General features: G+C 44.4%; 1 protein-coding gene across 1 annotated transcript in view; it reads left to right on the forward strand.

Moving 5' to 3' along the window:
• LOC140716291 (Ig heavy chain Mem5-like) overlaps nt 1-16,991 on the forward strand; it is a 43,766-nt gene extending 26,775 nt beyond the window's left edge. The window contains exons 2-5 of the mRNA XM_073028894.1: nt 5,489-5,619; nt 5,734-6,096; nt 14,352-14,663; nt 15,532-16,991. Coding sequence (XP_072884995.1) covers nt 5,489-5,619; nt 5,734-6,096; nt 14,352-14,663; nt 15,532-15,635 — 910 coding nt within the window. The 3' untranslated portion in view covers nt 15,636-16,991. The remainder of the gene's footprint in view (nt 1-5,488; nt 5,620-5,733; nt 6,097-14,351; nt 14,664-15,531) is intronic.
• The last annotated feature ends 4,789 nt before the right edge of the window (nt 16,992-21,780 follow it).

The raw sequence follows: 21,780 nt of genomic DNA on the forward strand, positions 1-21,780 counted from the left end.
GTTTAGATAGCTTCCTACATAACACTGAGAGAATATAACGTATTGTTTAAAAAGAGCTGCAAAAAACAGCAAAAGAGAAAATGGATGCTGTCTGCCTGCATGTTTTGCATAGTTTGAAAGATAACAAGGGGCCAGTTACTTAATCAAACAAATCATTAAGACTGCGTAAAACCAAGAAACCTTGTTATCAACAAAACACCAAATTACTTAATTGAACACCTGAAATTAAAACATTTAACATAAAACAACTCAAAGTTGAATTTAAGGATGGAGACTTTGTAAAAATTTCTTAGCTCCTTCAGGCTTCGTAAACCAAGAAACCTTATTATCAGAAGTAGTTTACAAGTAGTAACCTTGAGTTTACACGGATCTCTGAGAGAAAGGCAACAGCCAAGCTTAAAAAGATCAGACATGACATCTTTAAAAGCCTGTCTAGCTCTTAGAACTTCCGGTGGATAATCTTGAATGATCTGAAACTGTTGATCACGAAATTGTAATATACGTTTCTTCCTTGATTCACGAAGGATCTGTTCTTTAATCTGATAGTCATAAAAGCGAATGATAATAGAGCGAGGTTTGGCAGGATCCCAATTAGGCGGGGTAACTCAGTGAACGCGCTCAAATTTTGGTAGTTCCGATAATATATCAGGGAATAAATCTTTCAGCATTTGAGCACAAAAATCGATAGGTTGATTACCCTCCAGTTTTTCAGGAAGCCCAGGAATTCTGATATTGCACCTTCGGTTCCTGGTCTCCAAATCTGTAAGTTTCTTCAGTAACGCGTTGTATTTTTAAAGTTGTTCCTTAGAAATTCTCTTGAAACCTTCGATATCCTTTTGCAACACCGTCAGAGATTCTTCATGTAGCTTATTACGAATTTTGTGGTCATTCACAGTCTGCTGTATACTTCCAAGTTTCTGATTAAGCGTTTTCAGTTCAGATTTAACCAGGTCGAAGGAATTCTGTAACAAATCAAACTTGGATTCCAATTCATCCAGTTTATCCAATTTTTTGAGTTTCTCTGACATTTGTTGAAACATTTCAGTCAAAGTCTCTAAAGTAGTCTTTTTTTTGACAGTTTTCTACTCATGGTGCTCTCACCGAGACAGGTTTAAACAGCAAAGTAAGCAAATAATTTCGGAGCACGTAGCTAGTGCAACCTACTCCATTGCAGCCATCGGAAGTCTCCATTATTCCGTTCTACTTTACACTTATGTACAGGAAATTAAGTTAAACAATCTTGAATCTTTGACAAGCTCCCTCACTATTTCACCAATACTTGTGCCCTCTGCAAACTTTGCAATCAGACATCTGACATTCCTGACCAAATCATTACTGTGTATTACTAACAACAGAGGATCCAGCAGGAATCCTCATGGAGCACCACAGGTCACAAAACTTCAATATGAATAAAAACCACTCCATTGTTACCCCCTGTCTTCAATAACCACGTCAATTTTGAGTTTAATCTACCAAATCACTGTGAATCCCACAATTTTCTGGATAAACCTACCATGAGAGATCTTTTGAAATGGCACAAAGTCAACATGCAATGCCCTAACCTCATTAAGATCCAGGCTTGGGCTGATAGGCATAAAGTAACATTCATGCCATACAATTGCCAAGAAAGATGATATCCAGCAAGAGAAAACCCAGCTGTCACCCACTGACATTTCACAGCATTACCATCACTGAATTGCTCACCATCAATATCCTAGACTTTACCATTGACCAGAAACTGAACTGGAATGGCCATTGCACAATGTGGCTGCAGGAGCAGAACACAACGGGAAATCTTGTGGCAAGTAACTCATGTTCTAACTCCCCAATGCCTGACTACCATCTACACAGTGCACGTCAAGAGTGTGATGGAATACCTTGTACTTCGGGTGCAGCAGCCAAGAAGCTCAACACCATGAGATGTAGAGAAATCCACTCAACAGGCTACCTGCACTTTGTACCATCTACAGGATGCACTGCAACAAAGGTCCAAAAGTGTTTAAGCACCTTCAAAACACAGGACCTCTTTCAATTGGAAGGACGTGGGAAGCAAAATCTTGTGGAACACCACCATCTCGATGTTGCCCTTCAAATTACATAACATTTTATATTGGAAATGTATCACCTTTCCTTCAACATTGCTGGGTTAAAATCCTTTCCTGAGAGCATTGTCGTATGCCCCCAACTCAATGACTGAATGGTTCAAAAAGGCAGCTCACCACCAACTTGTCAAAGGCAGAATGTTTTGTACAATTAAATGCTGGATCAGCTTGTGGAGCCCATGACCTTGACTGAATGAAAAAAAGGAAGATATATTTGAGCAATTAATGTGAGTTCTTTGAATAAATAACAAGCATCACAAACAAAGACAAAGAGGTGGATGTGCTATTCTGATCTCCATTGGACATGATGAATTGTGATGAGGTGGCTCAGGAGGTAACATATTGACATGGACAGAAGATTGGCTAGCTAACATGAAACAGAGAATCAGTATAAATGTATCTTATTTTTGGTCACTTTGATGTATTCAGTGATTGTCCAGAAGGATTGTTGCCAAAGACACAACGTTTTAATATTTATGTAATTGATTTGGATAAACACACCTAAGGACCTTCTTCATGATTTCCAAAAGGCTAGTATGTAGATATAACAATTATGAAAGCTCATACATTGTCATTGTTTATTGACAGTGGAATGGAACACAAAGGTAGGGAGGTTATGATTCAGGTTTATAGGGCAATGGTCTGTCCACATCTGGAGTTCCGTATACAATATCGGTCTCCATATTTAATGAGAGATGTAAATGCACTGGAGCGGTGCAGTGAAAGTTTTAACTGACAGATGTGGTCATTTGAGGAAGGATTGTTCATGTAAAGCTTGAATCTATAAAGTTTAAAACAGTGGGATCAAAGGACTGAACCAGGCACTCGGTGGCCACTTTATTAGGTACACATGTGCACCTGCTCATCAATGCAAATACATAATCAGCCAATCATATGGCAGCACAATGCATAAAATCATGCAGACATGGTCAAGAGGTTCAATTATTGTTCAAACTAAACATCAGAATATCATGGTCCTGGCTGGCATTTCCCACCCCTTCCCTTTCCTCCTTAATTGGTCCTTAATCCCCACACTTGATTCCCAATCGTTCCCAATTCCTCTCAATCACCAGCACCTGGTTTCCATTAGCCACCAGAGGATAAGACTCTGACAGCTCCAATCAGCTCTTGCCAGATTGTTGGTTGATAGACAGAGATACCTTGCTCCAAGTCTCCAACCCTGTATCTCTCTGTAAACCAAGTCTCCCAGGTCCTGACTCAGTCTGGTCCTGATTCTACACCTGTTATGGAGATTCTGCATCCTGTTCCTGTCTCTGTGTTGGAGTCCTGCACTTGGGTTCGTTTTCCTGCCATGTCTGTGTCACAGAGAATGGGGAAGAAATGTGATCTAAGTGACTTGTATTGTGGAATGATTGTTGGTGTTATATGAGGTTGTTTGAGTAGCTCAGAAACTGCAGATCTCCTGGGATTTTCACTCACAGTTGTCTCTAGAGTTTACAGAGAATGGTGCAAAAAAAAATGCAGTGAGGGGCAATTCTGTGGGTGAATCCTCCTTGTGAATGAGAGAGATCAGAGGAGAATGGCCAGACTAGTTCAAGCTGAGAGAAAGATGTCAGTTACACAAATAATCTCATGTTACAACAGTGGTGTGTAGAGGAGCACAAGAGAGGAATGTCTTTACCTAGAGTACATTGAATCTATGGAATTCGTGACTCAAGGGGCTACAGATCCTCATTCCCTGAGAGCATTCAAGGCAACAGCTATTTTACTGATATGATTTTAATTTGAGTTAAAATCTAAGTGATGATCTTATTGAATGATATAGCAGCTGAGTGGGATCAAATGGCCCCTCCTCCTGCATCTGTTGCTCATTTTCTGATGGCTGCCGCTGCCCTGTATTGACTGCTACCACAGTGGGATGCAAGGATGTAACAGTGAAATATCCTGGAATCTTTCCCTACACTCAAGGTATTTTTACCTGTTTCAGTGGGATCATTGTCAGTTTTGTGCCACTCTTTGTGGATCATGATTCCTCTGCAGAGATTGGAGCCCCTGGTGCAGGCTGGACCTGCCAGGTAGTGAACAGTGAAGTACTGCCTTTCCAGTGGAGGTAAAGATTTGGAATGTTTTCCACTGCCTGTCTGAACTTTGATCATTCGACCAGCATCACAGAAAGTCTGAATCTCTTTATTCTATTGTTGTTTCAGATTGCTTACTCTGTGCCATTTGGGTCACACTTTCCCTCAGTGACACCAGTGACTCCACTTCAAAAATTACTTAATTGACTGCAAAAACGATCCTGGTTTGTCCTGAAGCTATGAAATCTGATTAAGCCCAGCATCCCAACTGGGGCATAGGCCATTGGCAGTAGCTGTCAGATTCTTCTGTCCGAGGTCAATCTTGTTGGTAATCCTTTCTCTCCCAGTGATGAGGTCTTTGGAGCTTCTGTTGGCATGTTTGTAACACTGGGTTTTTACGGGATGGGGTTGCTAATGCCATGCCCAAACCACCTCCTTTTGTGGCCAAGTTGCAGTCATCTATGGTGATGTTATGAATGCTTCTGAGCGACTGCAAATCACTGTGACAGGGTGAGCTTTGGTTTGATAAATAATTCAATCAGCATGTTTATATTTGAGTAAGAATGCTAAATTTAGGACACACTGTACTGCCATTACCAGGATGGGTATTTTTGATAGAAACAGATGATCCTCTCTATGGATTTCTTCCCCCTGTCATCACCGACCCATCCCATATCACTTCTCTGCACACCTGACTCACAACCATTCTGTTTCCAAATACAAATATTTCTCCTGCTGTTCGGTTTCTGCTCGGGAATTCTTTCCATCAAACGTCCTGCTCCTCTCATAGGCTGAAACAGGTTAAAAAGTTTTCCAACATTGGTGGGGGGAGATTTTCTGAGGACTTGGAACTGAGACTTCTGTTGTCAGGTCCCAGAGAGAGAGAGAGAGAGAGAATATTTCAGATTAGTGTATATTCCACCCCTTTCCGTTTGACATTGATACCTATTACTTGGGTTTAGACAGTATATTGTGTTAATTATTTTGGTTATTTTAGTTATTCAGACCTTTTCCTCACACTGGTGTCTCTCAGTCCCTGTCTCCCGGGGGATATCTGTCCACTGACTGGTGTCTCTGATTCTCTCTCGCTGGGATTCTGTGTGTTTCAGTTTACACAAACTGTTCATCGCTGAAATTGATGAATCGATCAGAGTGTGACAGATCTTTAATCCGGATCTGGTCACTGCCGCTGACCTGCCGCCTGTTGCAGAGACAAACATCTTTTGGGGAATTGAAATCGCTGCTGTGGGCGGGGACAGGAAGCTGCGCCTCTGGTTTCAGTGTGTGAGAGCCTGTTCAAACCGCGGCTCCCTCTCTCACTCACAGCCCACGTCCCTATTTAAACAGCGCTCACTGCGGCTCCGGACAAAGCCGGCCTGAGCTGAAGCCGCCGATCTCAACAGTGTCCAAGTCCGGCTCAGTGTTCAGGGCGATGGGGGTCGTTCCTTATCTCTGTCTCCTCCTGTCTTGTCTGGCAGGTGGGTGTCCCGCGGCTTGTCCCGCACACGAGATCGGTTGATTCTCGGAATTTCTGTGACCCTCTGCTCGTGGAACGATTTATTAACGTCTGTTCTTTTCTCCTTTAATGACAGGAGTGCATTCCGACATCGTGCTGACACAGCCCGAGTCAGCGGTGGTAAAGCCCGGACAGTCCCACAGACTGTCCTGCGCAGTCGGCACCTTCGATAGCAAAATCTATGGAATACACTGGTTGAAACCGATCTCCGGGAAAGGGCTGGTGTGGTTGGCTGGGATATACTATGATGACAATAAATATTACGCGCCCGGAGTCCAAGGCCGGTTCACTGTTTCCAAGGACAGCAGCACCGTTTATCTGCAAATGAACAACCTGAGACTGGACGACACGGCCACCTATTACTGTGCGAGATACAGTAATGATATGAAGTACTATCTTGACTACTGGGGCGGAGGAACCTCGCTGACAGTGACTTCAGGTAAGTCCAACTTCTCAATTGTATAACCACTTACTAGTATTTATTTAAGGTTTGGGGAATTCGGTGATTTCGCCTGAAATCAGTGAGATATTTAGAGCGAGTACATGAATCTCCCCGAACCGGCGGGTTTCTCTAGAGCCCAGTAACAGTACAAGGGTACATACCCCACCCCACCAGTGAACTGTCCACAGACCGGGAACAGGCTCAGGGGAATGGGGTCGGATCTTGTCACCAGACTCTGCCTTGACACCGGCCGGTTGTGCTGAGTGAGCTCAGTGTTTGGTTCAAGTCTGGCTTCTGATCCTCAGCACCAACTGAAGCCACGTTCAGGGGCTGAGCGTTTCAGTGCAGTTGAACTCGTTCCCTGTCAGTGACAACAATGGATCTGTTCAGTGTCAAGTTATTGGGATCTGGTTTTACTGTCGGCTGCTTTCATGTTGAAGGTAATAGGATTGAGACATAATCTGAGGGAATGGTTACACATGTATGATCTGGTTGATGGCTCAATATCCCCAGGGTATAGGTGGGTGTCAGTTCCATCATGTAATGTCCGGCGTGAGGTCCGTCCCGGGATACAGCAAAAGTATCGGCGATATCCCAGGATTAATTGATGGGATTAAGGTTTTAGTTTTATTCCCTGATGGGTGAGGAGGTGGGGTGCGGTGGGGAAGAATTTTGGAGTTGGGAAGGCAGTGGGGAAGTGGTGCAGGAGGGTAAGGCTGGGAATTGAAATCACAATTCCTTCACACATTCCGGGCAGCCTTGCATTGGTGGGCGGGGGAGGGGGGGGAGGGGGGCAGGTGGGGTGGGGAGGGAAGCGTTCAAGTCAATAATGTGTAATAGGGGAGCATTTAAGGGAAGGTTTGTTGATGAACGTTTGTGATCTGGAACACACCGCCTGAATGATGGTGGTGGCCAATAGTGAGTGTAGAGAGGGAACAGGAGATCCGCCTTTTGTAGGGATACAGGGAAGAGCAGAGAGACCAATGGGTTTATTGGGTTTGCTCAGCTAAAGGGAAGCACAGACACTATCGGATGAATGGCCTCCCTCTCTGCTCTGTCATTCAATGAAGAGAAGAACAGCCCTTAACTCGACAGTGGGGTTATCGGGGCGCCTTCTTTTGACGTAGGAAGCTATTCTTACGAAGCCGAGTTGCTAACTCGACGCAAAACCGACTTGGATTCGAACTCGGGAACCTTTGCTCCGGGGTATCATTTTGCCACCAAATAGGTCAGTCATTCAATGGAATCGGTATTTATCTTGTAAATCTGGGAAATTCTTCCTCAAAGAGATTCCAACAATCACCCCAGAGTACACAGAGCATGAGTTAAATGCAGATTACAGTTCCCATGTCCTGTCCTGGCAGCCACAGATTAGATACAAAGATCCTTCTGTACTCTCCCATCCCTCCCAGGGCAGAGGCAGCAGAGGTTAGACACAGTGAAGCTTCCCCCAACCTGTCCCATCACACACTCACGGGACACGAGTTGAACTTTACTGTTCAAATGAACTGCTTATTCTCAGTGCACAGACGAGCAACTGCTTTAATTGCTTGCCCTCCATCCCCCGACTGGGTTTGTTTAACAAGAGCTTTCCTACATTAACCAGTGTTGCTGGTGATTCAGTAAAAGTGGTTGCGAGATAGTGCTGACATTTACAGACAACTTTCATGGTGTCCCCGAGCTCTTCACAGGCAATGAAGTAGTTTCAAAGTACAGCCCTGTTGTTGAGTCGGGAATGTGGAGCCACTCTGCACACAGCAGAATCCACAAACTACAAGGTGAGAACGATCAGACAGTCTGTTCTGGTGATGTTATTGAAGGAGAAATATTGTCCAGGACACCGTGGACACAGTGATCCAATGGACAGGCACAAGGTTGGATTCGGAGTGATGGGAAACAGGGCAGTACATCAAAGCAGATGAGTAGTGCAGAGGGATGGATGAACAGTCCACGGTTACCACCACAACAAAACTGACAACGTTAAACTCCGTTCATAATAATCTGCAACAGATTTGGATCTGAGGTCAGATCTCCAACATCTTAATAATTGGTATTGTTTTTAAATCTAGTCATTGGTAATGATGACCCTTCAGATTTACTGATGTCCCTCAGGGAAGGAGATCTCTCATCCTTGCCCTTCGAGCCTACTTATGACTCCTGACCCATCAATGTGTTTGTCTCCAAATGCCCCCTGAATGACAGCTCAGATGTGTAATTCATTCAGACTTTACCGGCAAAGCCCAGATCCCAAAAGATGAATAAATAAAATTGCCCACATGTCGTTCATACGACCCGATGTTCCATCCACTTACTGCAATTCAGACTAAAATCAGACCGAGTCTCCCCGGATCTGTTCATTCACCATTGATCATTTTGTACAAATACCCAAGTATCATTTCTTTGCAAATTTCTTCTGAGCTGATTCACCCAGATCCAGTTCCCCTCTTCACCCCAGCGCCCTGTGACTCACCCAGATCCAGTTCCCCTCTTCACCCCAGCGCCCTGTGACTCACCCAGATCCAGTTCTCCTCTTCACCCCAGCTCCCTGTGACCCACCCAGATCCAGTTCCCCTCTTCACCCCAGCGCCCTGTGACTCACCCAGATCCAGTTCCCCTCTTCACCCCAGCACCCTGTGACTCACCCAGATCCAGTTCCCCTCTTCACCCCAGCTCCCTGTGACCCACCCAGATCCAGTTCCCCTCTAAACCCCAGCGCCCTGTGACCCACCCAGATCCAGTTCCCCTCTAAACCCCAGCGCCCTGCTGTCAGTTTGATGGGTGTTTTTATAAAGACCCAGAGGAACACTGATCCAGACAGAACTGTACTTACCACCTGCTGGTCCTGGGATGTAAAAGATCCTCAGCTGTAAATCTCACCGACTGCCATTATTGTGCCTCCTGCACTGCCAACACTGCGCAGCTCAGAGAACATCTGTGGGGTGAGAAACAGTTAATGTTTCACATCAGTGACCCTTCACCAGACTCTCAGTCTGATTTCTGGCAACTGTTGTTTCCAGTTTTATTACTGATTTTGTTTCTTTTGTGTGTTTTTCATTGACTTCTACAACCCCAGAACATCCCAAAGTCTTTCCTAAATCAGCAAGTACTTCTGCAGTGTCACTTCATCCAACTAAACCTCCAACTTGTCTGCATCTTGTTCCCACAAACTGAACTACAACATGACAATCTAGTCTGTTAGTGTGATGTTGGAAGGGAATGGTCACTTTTAGCCAACAATCCTAAAGCTTCCAACCACTGGTAACTCATCTGAATTCTGACTGTGCAGTAGATAAATAGACAGACACTAGCTAGTTGTAGGACATCCAAATGGTGCCATTTCCTTGGAACAACAATTCTTCTGTTGTGAGAATTAACATTGATAAAGGGCAGTGAGGTTTCTCAGACATCAGCTGACCAGCCTGTTCCTGAGCTGGTGTGTACCTGGGAAGCTGAGGATACTGTGGTGAAATGGAGTATGTTGTGACTAGCAGTCTGAAGGTGACAACCTGTGTTCACCCACTTGCATTTGAGTCAGTTCCTCAGTTCCACAGACCAGTGTAACCCAGGATCTATTGAGTGACAGATGCCTCCAGAGCTGTTACCACCCTCTACCACATGGCACCTGGTCCTGCTAGAAGTCCTGTTGTAACATTGAGAAATCCACCTCCACATTTCCCTCACAGGCTGGACCTGACCAAGGATCACATTTCCCATTCATCTGACTGGGGATTCTGAGCCTTGGGAAGGGATTTAGTCATGAATGATTTCTGGCTGATTATTATGTTTTAATGCTTTTCAGGTTTATTATCTTAAAACAAAATATGTGAAATTAATTGTTGCCACAGGAATTTACATCGACTTTAATGTTTCCCAGACATTTCAAACCTGTTAAATTACATGACAGCATTGACAAGACGGTGCCCTCCCCACAATTACCCAGTGTCAGAGTGTTCTGGACCCAGAGTTGCAGCAGGGTGCTGCTTGAGACTATTTAATGCTGAGGCCCGATACACCTCACCGCAAGCCTCCAACATCCAGAAACCCAGCGTGGTCCCACCTTTTCTATGTAGGAGTGTGGGGAGAATCCCAGCAGGTTAGAACCAGTACCATTCAGCCCGGTCTGTGTGGACATTGTCCAGTTGGCACCGTGCCCTGTGCTTTTTCTCCTGTGACACTTCACCCACAGCACAGGTCAGCTTGTCCATCTGTTTCACAGAAGTTGTGTCCCTGGTGGGGAGTCTGACATCAGCATTTCACTGGTTGTTTCAGGCTCAGTCTGAAGGAATGAGAAAGGGACTATTTTTCTGTTCTGCCTGTCCTGTCAACCTGAATCAACTGTTTGCTCAGGAAGGCAAATGTTCTGAGTTCACAGTGCCCAGTGTCACCTGGAAATGGTTTTAAACAATGCAGCTGTTGTTATTGACCAGTTAAATTATATTGATTGCTTTTTACTTGTTATATTTGCTTATTTATATTCATTCTATTTGAAATCCACATTTCAATATTTTGTGCCCTTTGTCCCTGAGTGATTACTGTAAACTGAATATTTCATAATTTTGCCCCAATTGAAATTGTGACCTTCCAACCACTTGACTTCTACTCCAAATATTGAATTTGCTGCCCTTCCAATAGCAGAATCGATCTGAAGCCTGTGTGTCTGTTGACCATCTTACTGTTGGACAACAAAGCCCTCATCTACTGTAATTCACACTGTCTGACACATACTCTCCCACTAGTCTCCTACTCCCAGAGTTCCTGCATGTTCTGCTGTGTCCACACAGTCTTGGGTGATTTTATCCTCATCCACCAGCCACAATCTGTCATTGACAGAGTCAATCATGAGGTAAATGATGTCATGTCGGTGGGTCAGAACAAACCCTGTCCACAACACTGTCCAAGGTAATTCTGACAACTGGTCAAACCACATCTCCTCAACATATCCACCTGTCAAAGCTGTCAATTGGTCAATTCATTAATTGATCTTGATGCTTTTACCTACCTTGGTAAGTCAACACATCTCATTTTCCAGTGAATTGAATTGAGAACCAAAGCTTTCAAGTGTATTTTGCACCTTAAGTGGTTGTGAATTGACACAACCTGCATTTCCTCGCAGGACTCTTTGGGCTGGTCGTTCAGTGAGAATATCACCTACATCTAACGGCATTTTGAGATTTTTCCATCTGCCCAGGAGTCTCAGGTGTTGCCTGATACTTCCCCACAGAGTCTGGACTAATATGCTTTCAGTTCCTCTGTCGTTCCTGATGCAAGTTACCATTCCCTCCCAGTTACCCAGTAGTTTCCGCAGGCTCAGTGGGGTTGAAATTCTTGTGACACAGTAAATATGTGAGGAAGTGTCAGCTGTATCACGTAGTCTGTTGAGTTGAATTTCAGAAGCAGTCCATTTCTCAACCTCCACTATATTGCATACATGGTGTTGGAGACCCAGGACCATGTCCACACCAATCAAGTGAAGTCAACTTTTATTGTCATTTTGACCATAACTGCTGGTACAGTGCATAGTTAAAAATGAGACAATGTTTTTCAGGACCATGGTTTCCATGACACAGTCCAAAAAACTCGATTGAACTATGTAATAAAAAAAAACACAGAAATCTATACTAGACTACAGACCTACACTGGACTGCATAAAGTACACAAAAACAGCATTACAATAAATAATAAAGAAGAAGGTAGGGCAAGGTGTCAGTCCAGGCTTTGGGTATTGAGTCTGCTAGCTTGGGGGAAGAAACTGTTAGATAGTCTGTTCTTGAGAGCTCAAATTCTTTGGAGCCTTTTCCCAGACAGCAGGAGGGAGAAGAGATTGTATGAGGGGTGCATGTGGTCCTTCATAATGCTGTTTCCTTTGCGGATGCAGCATGTAGTGTAAATGTCCGTGATGGCAGAAAGAGACCCCGAAGATCTTCTCAGCTGACCTCACTGTCTGCTGCAGGGTCTTGCGATCCGAGATGGTGCAATTTCCAAACCAGGCAGTGATGCAGCTGCTCAGGATGCTCTCAATACAACCCCTGTAGAATGTGATGAGGATGGGGGGTGGGAGATGGACTTTCCTCAGCCTTCGCAAAAAGTAGAGACGCTGCTGGGCTCTCTTTGCTATGGAGCTGGTGTTGAGGGACCAGGTGAGATTCTGCACCAGGTGAACACCAAGAAATTTTGTGCTCTTTACGATCTCTACCAAGGAGCCATTGATGTTCAGCGGGGAGTGGTCGCTCCGTGCCCTCCTGAAGTCAACAACCATCTCTTTTGTTTTGCTCACATTAAGAGACAGGTTGTTGGCTCTGCACCAGTCCGTTAGCCGCTGCACCTCCTCTCTGTATGCTGACTCATCGTTCTTGCTGATGAGACCCACCACGGTCGGGTCATTGGTGACCTTGATGATAGGGTTTGGGCTGTGTGTTGCAGCACAGCCGTGGGTCAGCAGAGTGAACAGCAGTGGACTGGGCACACAACCCTGGGGAGCCCCTGTGCTCAGTGTGATGGTTTTGGGGATGCTGCTGCTGATCTGGACTGACTGAGGTCTCCCAGTCAGGAAGTCTAGGATCCAGTTGCAGAGGGAGGTGTTCAAGCCCAATAGGCTCAGCTTTCCAATCAGTTTCTGAGGGATGATTGTGTTGAATGCTGAACTAAAGTCTGTGAACAGCATCCGAACGTATGTCTTTTTTTATATCCAGGTGGGTTAGGGCCAGGTGGAGGGTGGTGGCAATGGCGTCATCTGTTGAGCGGTTAGGACGGTACACAAACTGCAGGGGCTCCAGTGAGGGGGGGCAGCAGGGTATTGATGTGCCTCATGACGAACCTCTCGAAACACTTCATGATGAATGATGTAAGTGCAATTGGACGGTAGTCATTTAGGCAGGACACTGAAGACTGGCATGGGGATGATGGTGGTGGCCTTGAAGCATGTTGGAATGGTGGCGCTGCTCAGGGAGATGTTGAAGATGTCAGTGAGAACATCTGCTAGCTGGTCTGCACATCCTCTGAGTACTCTACCAGGAATGTTGTCTGGTCCAGCAGCCTTCTGTGGGTTGACCTTGCACAAGGTTCTGCTCACATCGGCCACGGAGAGACACAGCACCTGGTTATTCGTAGCAGGGGTGGTCTTCCTCTCTGCCACGTCATTTTTCGCCTCAAACTGGGTGTAGAAGTTATTCAGTGAATTTGGGAGGGAGGCATCACCTGCACAGTCAGGTGATGTTGTCTTGTAAGTGGTGATGTCCTGGATGCCCTCACTCCTCTCATCAACAGCATCACCAAACACATCAAAATTATTCTTCTAAATCTTACTATTTTTTGTAAACTCTACTGATCAGGTGCTAACAGACTTCTCAGAATTGGGAATTGTGTTTGGATGTAGTTGGAAGTTGGCTTGCAGGTACAACAAGTTATTAAGAAGGCAAACAGAATGTTCCTCATTGCTAGAGGAATTGAATTCAAGAGCAGGGAGGTCATGCTGCAACTCGACAGGATACTGGTGAGGCCGCACCTGGAGTACTGTGTGCATTTCTGGTCTCCATACTTGAAGGATGTACTGGCTTTGGAGGTGGTGCAGAGGAGGTTCACTAGGTTGATTCCAGGGGTGAAGTGTTTAACCTATGAGAAGAGATTGAGTCACCTGGGACTACACTCTGGAATTCAGAAGATTGAGAGGGGATCTTATAAAAAACATACAAAATTTTGAAAGGGATAAATAAGATAGAAGTAGGAAAGTTGTTTCCATTGGTAGGTGAGATTAGAACTAGGGGACATTGCCTGAAGATTCAGGGGAGAAGATTTAGGATGGAGTTGAGGAGAAAATGCTTTTCCCAGAGAGTGGTGAATCTGTGGAATTCCCTGCCCAGGGAAGCAGTTGAGGCTTCTTCACTAAATATATTTAAGAAATGGTTAGATAGATTTTTACATAGTAGGGAAATTAAGGGTTATGGGGAAAAAGCAGGTAGATGGAGCTGAGTTTATGGTCATATCAGCCATGATCTTATTGAATGGTGGAGCAGGCTCAATATGCTGGATGGCCTACTCCTGCTCCTATTTCTTGTGTTCTTATGACAGATTCACTTTGGTATTTTGACTGAGATCTCAATCAGACATTGGGTCACTGCCTCAGTCCTGCACTGAAGTGTTGGCCTGGACTGTGTGCCAAGTTGCCACTGTGGGATTGATCCACACCCTCCTACATCAGTGACACAGACTCACAGCTGAGTGTTGAAGTGAGCCATCTGTGAATCTTTCTATTTCAGAGGTCAAGTCCATACCATCAGTCTACATCACTTCTTCCTGCAACACAGAATCTGACCAAGGCATCAGGCTCCTCTGTCTGGTCAAGGACTATCAGCCTGAGAGCATCAGTCAGACATGGTCCACTAACAGTGGGGACATCACCACAGGAATCAAGAAATACCTGGCAGTGTTGGGGCAAAATTTAAAGTACACGATGAGCAGCTTGCTCGAAGTCTCTGCGGCAGACTGGAAGAATAAAGTCTACTACTGCAAGGCAGGGTACAAGCCAAATGAGATTGTGACAGCAGAGTGGCGGAAACGTCAACCAGAATGTTAGTATCAGAAACTATTTGCATTTAAAGCTGCACTGATGTCAGAACATAAATCTGGAGTAGGAAGCTTCGTCAGATAATGTAGGAGCATGGCAACTAACTCCTTTATTCTGCTCTTACAATGGCAGTGAGAAAATGTATGAAAGTCAATATGAGCAGTGAAACTAGGTATCAGGATCTGCCTCCATTGTATCCAATCCATTGTCTAATTTCAGGAGGCTCTCCACCACCCCCTCCCACTAAACCCTCCCTACAGATCAGCTCCTGTACACATACAGAGACCACTGACCCATTGTACCCCTGCACACAGAACAACAATTTAAACTTTACCCCACTCCTCCTGCACTTTCCCCTCCACCCTGCAGCTGCCCCCTCTTCTGGTAAAAGCAGCCCTTCTGAATGTGATGAAGGAATCCACTCCACTGCCCTTCTTTAACCATCTTTTCACAGATCTGAACAAGCCTTTGCAGTTGCAACAAAATAATTCCCTCCTGTCCATCTGTTCTTTCCCATTGAACCTAAAATTGTGTTTCCCAAACTCACCAGTGGAAACAGTACCACACCATGTCCTCCTGCTCACAGGAGCTGGTATCAGTCATTCTCCATTAAACAATTAGATCATGGCAGGTCTGCACCTCAACCCTATGACCCACCTCTCTGCATTATCATAGCATAGTGGGACACACTGCTGGGAGGCCCAAGTGATACACCCAGCCCTCCCACTCACTGGTGAGAGTCATCAGATCAGCTGTAAATTAACACCATTCTTGAGAGGGCTGGAATTGGGGAACTAGCCCGGGATGAAGGGGAATGAAATCCAAAACATGGGCCAAGCAACATGTACTGACAGATATTAAATGTGTTACAGCTCCGAAGCTCAGCTCCCTTGTTCCATCCCGGGAGGTGATCCACAGTCAAGCAAATGCTGTCCTGGGCTGTGTGATATCTGGATTCTCTCCTGACAACATTTAAAGTATCCTGGAAAAAAGCTGGATCTGCCCAAGGAGGCATCGTTCTCCCTTCCACTTTGAGATATAATGGTACATTTGAAACGATCTCTTGCCTGACAGTGCCTGTGCAGGAATGGACCAAGAAACAGAAATATACTTGTGAAGTAAATCACGCACCAGTTTCAGTGGTCAGGTCAACATGACGTATCACAAGGGTGAGTGATGTCTGAAGAAAAATTAATTCATTTACAGCACTAAACTACTTAACTGATACTCCCACACAATTCCTGTCCGTACTGTCAATCTGGTTGAGTGATGTACAGATGATCTTTGCACTTTGACTCAACTCGTATCACCAGCAGCTTTAACCCCATCTACTGGGCAGGAAAGGTGCAAGATTAGGGTCACCTGTCCATTCTGTCACAATAATTTTAGTTGTTTCTGTTTGTAGTTATATTGAAAATAAGTTAGTGAGCAAAGCTTGCGTCCCATGCTTTACCATCTGGAGAAAATCTCCCCATTCCCTTTTCACTGTCTTCTCAGTGTTAGTTCCTCAAAAAATCTCTGCAATTTTGTATTTGCTTCAGTCCCCAGAGTCTGTTTCCAGTGTTTCCTGAGAGACTCTTCTGTCGATTGTCCACTCACTGAAATGTAGGTGCCTGGATTATTTTTGAATTGATGCCAAATCCTCGAGTGAATGTTGTGACCTTGTGTCCTCATATCCTCGACCAGGTTCAGAGAGCACATGCATTTATCATGGCTGACACAACCTCATCCCGATAGGATGCGATATACAGAGGATAGAGAGGGGGAATATGTGGGGCTCCCTTTTTCCAAGCACTAGAAAAGAGGTGAAAGTGTCTCATGGTTAAATCTATGAATCTTCCATTTCTAGGTGGAAACTGTCCCAACTGTTTTTTTGAAGCCTGTGCCAAGGTTCTTTTACCAGAGTAATCTCAATGCAACATTCTCTGATGGTTCTACCCAACAGTATCATTGTTCAGCAGGAAAGTGTGAAATAAGTGATTGGCTGTGTACACAATTTGTCAATTAATTTTATTACAATCCATTTACTGGATTCCGGACCTACCTCTGGTGTCCATTGGGATTGAAGTTTAACAGGAGAGAAGAGAACAAGTGATTCAAACTGATGACCTCTCTAATCACATTTCTATTTGAATTCTATTATCCTCGTGGCCACCTATTTCAATTTGACTTCCCATTCCCATTCTGACATGTCTGCCCATGGCCTCCTCTACTGCCCTGGTGAGGCCAAAGTCAGGTTGGAGCAGCAACACCTCATATTCCATCCAGATATCTGCCAATCTGATGGCATGAATACTCATTCTTGCAACTTCATTAATCTCCACTCTTTTATTCTTTTTTTCCTAATACCCTCATCCATTCACTTCTCACCTGCCCATCATCTCTATTTGGTTCCCCTCCTCCTGCACTTTCCTCCATGGTCCACTGTCCTATCAGATTCCTTCTGCTTCAGCCATTTATCTTTTCCACTTATCCCCCACCGGCATCTTACTTCATAAAACCAAGAAACACAATAGAATTCAGAGTCAAACATCCAATATGTGAAAAAGAACAAATTGTGTAAACAATAAAACAAATTCAAACAAACAATCCACGAAACCTGAACCGCAGAGTCCCCAAAAGTAAATACACAGCCACGTCACCAGTTCAGGACTGCAACCGGTCCAGGAGACCGATGGCTGCAGGCCACGGCCACGGAGCCAGGTTCAGTGCTGAGGTGAGTGCCGATGGCTGGAGGCCGCAGCTGCAGAGTCAGTTCAGTGCTGAGGTGAGTGAAGCCTCCTAGAGCAGTGAGCCAAATACTTGTTCCTGCTTCACCTTCTGTTTCAACGCCTTAATCTTTTTAATCTCACTTGGCACTTAAATCTGCCAGTTATTGGTTTATTTTCCACTCTCAACCAACATAATCCAATTTTCCAAAACTCTGATAATTGTATCTCAAAAAATGCTTTCATAACTTGAGGAGAATCCAGACCATTTCCCTGGAAAGGGACTCTGGAGATCTCTTATACTTCAAATCACTGTCGCCCTCTGACATTGAACGTAATCCCAACCTCAACTTAGTGCCTCAGTTGTGACTGAATTTCCAGCAGAGCAGCTCTCCCTCTGCTCCTGTGTGGGAATAGTCAGCCTGGACAATGTGTAGAAGCCTCTGGAGGGCGGCTTGAACACACAACATTCTGACAAAGCACAAACAAATGTTAATTACACAACAAGTACAAAAGTGAATTATTAATATTTCTGAAAAAAACTAAATATTTTGAATACTTTTGAAATATGAAGTGTATATTCTGAAATATTTTCACTTGAAACTTTGCTCTGCTTCCTGTTCACAGTCACACTCTGAAATACTGGCTATTTTCTGTATTTGTTTAAAGAAACTACAAAAACAATGTAAGGGCCAATCTTGTTCATTTACGTTCCCTCAGGGTGTCTACCCTGTCTGCTCAATAGGGGAGATTCCTTACTTCACCAATGTAGATTGGTCTCATCTCATCTTGATGGGACTGGCAAATCATTGACCAGAGTTGAACAGGAAATGCTGGTCTTGTCAGTGACAAACTCGTCCATCAGGGAATGGTGAAATGATGATTGTGACATTTCTCTCAGATGAATGTTTAGATACCCACCCCTCCGTCACTTTAAGCAAACCTTCCTTTGAAGAGATCTGGACAAAGAGGACCGACCATTCTGTGTGAGGTGGTTCACAGTGATTTACATGGATTCAGTGTAACCTGGCAGGTGGATGGAAGGAAGAGGGAAGATGGGGTGAGGACTCTGGGTCCAGACAGCAACGGAGGTGAAGACATGATGATCAGCAGACTGACAGTCCCTGCTGCAGAGTGGAACAGTGGGGCTGAGTTCTCGTGTGTGATAGAGGACGAGAGTTTGCCAGCACCGGTGAAGAAATCCATCAGGAAGAACACAGGTACGTGTGGACAGAATTCAGTGTGAGTCTGATCTCAGCAATTGGACAGATTTATCACTATCCAGCACTGATAGACTATAGAAAATGAGAACAGGTGTAGGTCATTGGGTCTCTCGATCTGTTGAACCATTCAATCTGGTCTCAGCTGATCATCCAAATTCAATCCCTGTTCCTGCTTTCTCCAGATATCCTTTGACCCATTCACATGAAGTATATACAACCTATTCTTGGATATATTGGATGATAATTCTTCAGGTGCTTTCTGTGGGAGAGAGTTCCACAGCTTCTCACTCCCTCTACACGTACACAGCTGAGACTGCCACCCCTGCTCCAGGGGAGATGGAACAAACAGCACAGGATGATGCAAGTCCAGGGGCTGAGTTCCACTTTCTGTCGAGTTGCTGTGTTCAGCGACTCCCATTGATTAAACTGAATAGACTAACCTTGCTGGAAGCTGTAAAATGCAGCAGGTTCAAGATTTAAAATCCCAATGATGAGCAGAAAGGGGATAAAGTGAATCCTCTCAGATTTAGAAATTGTTCATGTTGGTACAAGACCAGAATGTGTCGGGTAAGGAGGGAATTATTGGAAGATTCATTCTAATGGAGATTCTCTCTGTTCCAGGTGATGTTGTGACCCGTCCTCAGGTCTACCTCCTCCCCCCTTCATCGGATGAGGTAGACACCGATCAGACTGGGACCTTGATGTGTCTGGTCACCAAGTTCTCTCCCGCAGACATCTATGTGGCCTGGATGGCCAATGACACCCTTCTGAAGACAGGGTTTGTGAACCAGCCAGTGACCAAGGACCCCAGAAGAGGCTGGAACACAATGACCAGTCAGCTGAAGGTTTCTCCTGAGGAGTGGGAGAGCGGCACCACTTTCTCCTGTGTGGTGGGTCATGAGTCGCTCACAACCAACCTGTTCTGAAGCATCAATAAATCTCACAGCAAACCCACCCTGGTCAATGTCTCACTTGTTCTGACTGATAGTTTTAAATCTTGTGTGTAACACTGTGTGATTGAATACATGAAACTCTAGTTTTGTTAGTTTTATGATTATTAATTATCAGAAAGGATTATTTAGCTCATTAAAACATGAAACCTTGGACCTTTTAAAATTATGGATGAAATTAAGATCAGGAACCAAATTAAAGTACAAACATGGGTCTCTACAAATCTGAGTTACTTGGTATATTCTCAGACCTTCTGCCACGTTTGAATGGATTTCAACCCTCTGTTGGACTGCACAATGTATTAAATCTTTGTTTGTCAATGTATCCATCCAAGTTCAATAAATGTGATTTTAAAATGTTTTGGATGTGATTTTTGGAGACAGTTAATAAGGAACATTCAGGGTATAAATGGGATAGAGTTTGTCAAACGTATTCAGAAAAGTTTCCTTAATCAGCACATAGAAGTTCCATTGAGAGTGTGTGCAGTACTTGATATCTAAGTAGTGAATGCGGCCAGGCAGGAGACAAATGATTGTACAGGAACATAGAAATCTACAGCACTTTACAGGCTGACAATGTTGTGCCAACCATGTAACTGACTCTAGAAACTGCCTAGAATATTCCCTTCCCCATTGCCCTCTTTTTCTAAGCTCCATGTATCTATCTAAGAGTCTCTTAAAAGACCCTACTGAATCTGCCTCTACCACTGTTGCTGGTAGTGCATTTTACACACACACCACTCCCTTTGTGACAAACTTACTCTTGACATCCCCTCAATACCTACTTCCAAGCACCTTAAAACTATGCCCCCTCAGGTTAGCCATTTCAACACTGGGGGGAAAAAAAGACTCTGGCTATCCACACAATCAATGCCTCTCATCAACTTAAACCTTTATCAGGTCACCTCCCATGCTGTGTAGTTCCAAGGAGAAAAGGCCAAGTTCACTCAACCTATTCTCATACGGTATGCTCTCCAATACAGGCAACTTCCTGATAACCCTCCTCTGCACCCTTTCTATAGTATCAACATCCTGTAGTGAGGTGAACAAAACTGAACACAGTCCTCCAAGTGGGGTCTGATCAAGGTCTTGTATAGCTGTAATATTACCTTATGGCTCTTGAACTCAACACCATGGTTGATGAATGCCACCATACCATAGCACTGTCAACCTGCACACCAGCTTTGTGTCCTGTGGACACAGACCCCAAGATCTCTCTGATCTTCCACACTGCCAAGAGTCTTACCATTAATACTATATTCTGACTTCATATTTGACCTAACAAAATGAACCACTTCACACTTATTTGTGTTGAACTACATCTGCCACTTCTCAGCCCAGTTCTGCATCCTGTCGATGTCTTGCTGGAAACTCGAACAAAATTGCAGACTATCCACAACACTCCCAACTTTTGTGTCATCAACAAACTTACTAACCCTCCCACCCTTCTACTTCATCCAGGTCATTTGTAAAAATCACAAAGAGGAGGGGTCCCAGAACAGATCCCTGTGGAACACCACTGGCATTGACCCACATGCAGTGTATGAACCGTCTACAACCACTCTTTGCCTTCTGTGGGCAAGCCAATTCTGGATCCTCAAAGCAATGTCTCATTGGATCCCATATCTCCTTAATTTCTGAGTGAGCCTTGCAAGGGGAACCTTATCAAATGCCTCCCTCACTTTCCATATCTTGTCTGGACCTGGTGACTTACCTAACTTCATGCTTTTCAAAAGCTCCAGCACATCCTCTTACTTAATGTCAAAATGCTTAAGTGTTTCAGTCTGCTGTAAGTCATCCTCATAATTGCCAAATTCTTTTTCCCTGGTGAATACTGAAGCAAAGAATGCATTAAGTACCTCTGCTATCTCCTCCAACTCCATGCACATGTTTACATTATCACACCTAATTGGACTTATTCTCATACTGCTCATCCTTTTGCTTTTCACATACTTGTAGAATGCCTTGGGGTTTTCCTAAAAAATCCTGCCTGCCAAGGCCTTCTCGTGGCCCTTTCTAGCTCTCCTAATTTTATTCTTAAGTCTCTTCCTGGCAACCCTGTAATTTTCTGGAACTCTGTCACAACCTTGTTTCTTGAACCTTTAATAAGCTTTTCTTCTTAACTAGACGTTCTACATCCTTTCTACATCATGGTTCTTTACCCTACCGTCCTGCCTCAATGGAACACACCTATGCAGAACACCATGCAAATGTTCCCTGAACATTTGCCACATTTCTGT

The sequence above is a fragment of the Hemitrygon akajei genome, chromosome 25 (assembly GCF_048418815.1).
Source record: "Hemitrygon akajei chromosome 25, sHemAka1.3, whole genome shotgun sequence".
NCBI classification, from domain to species: Eukaryota; Metazoa; Chordata; class Chondrichthyes; order Myliobatiformes; family Dasyatidae; genus Hemitrygon; species Hemitrygon akajei.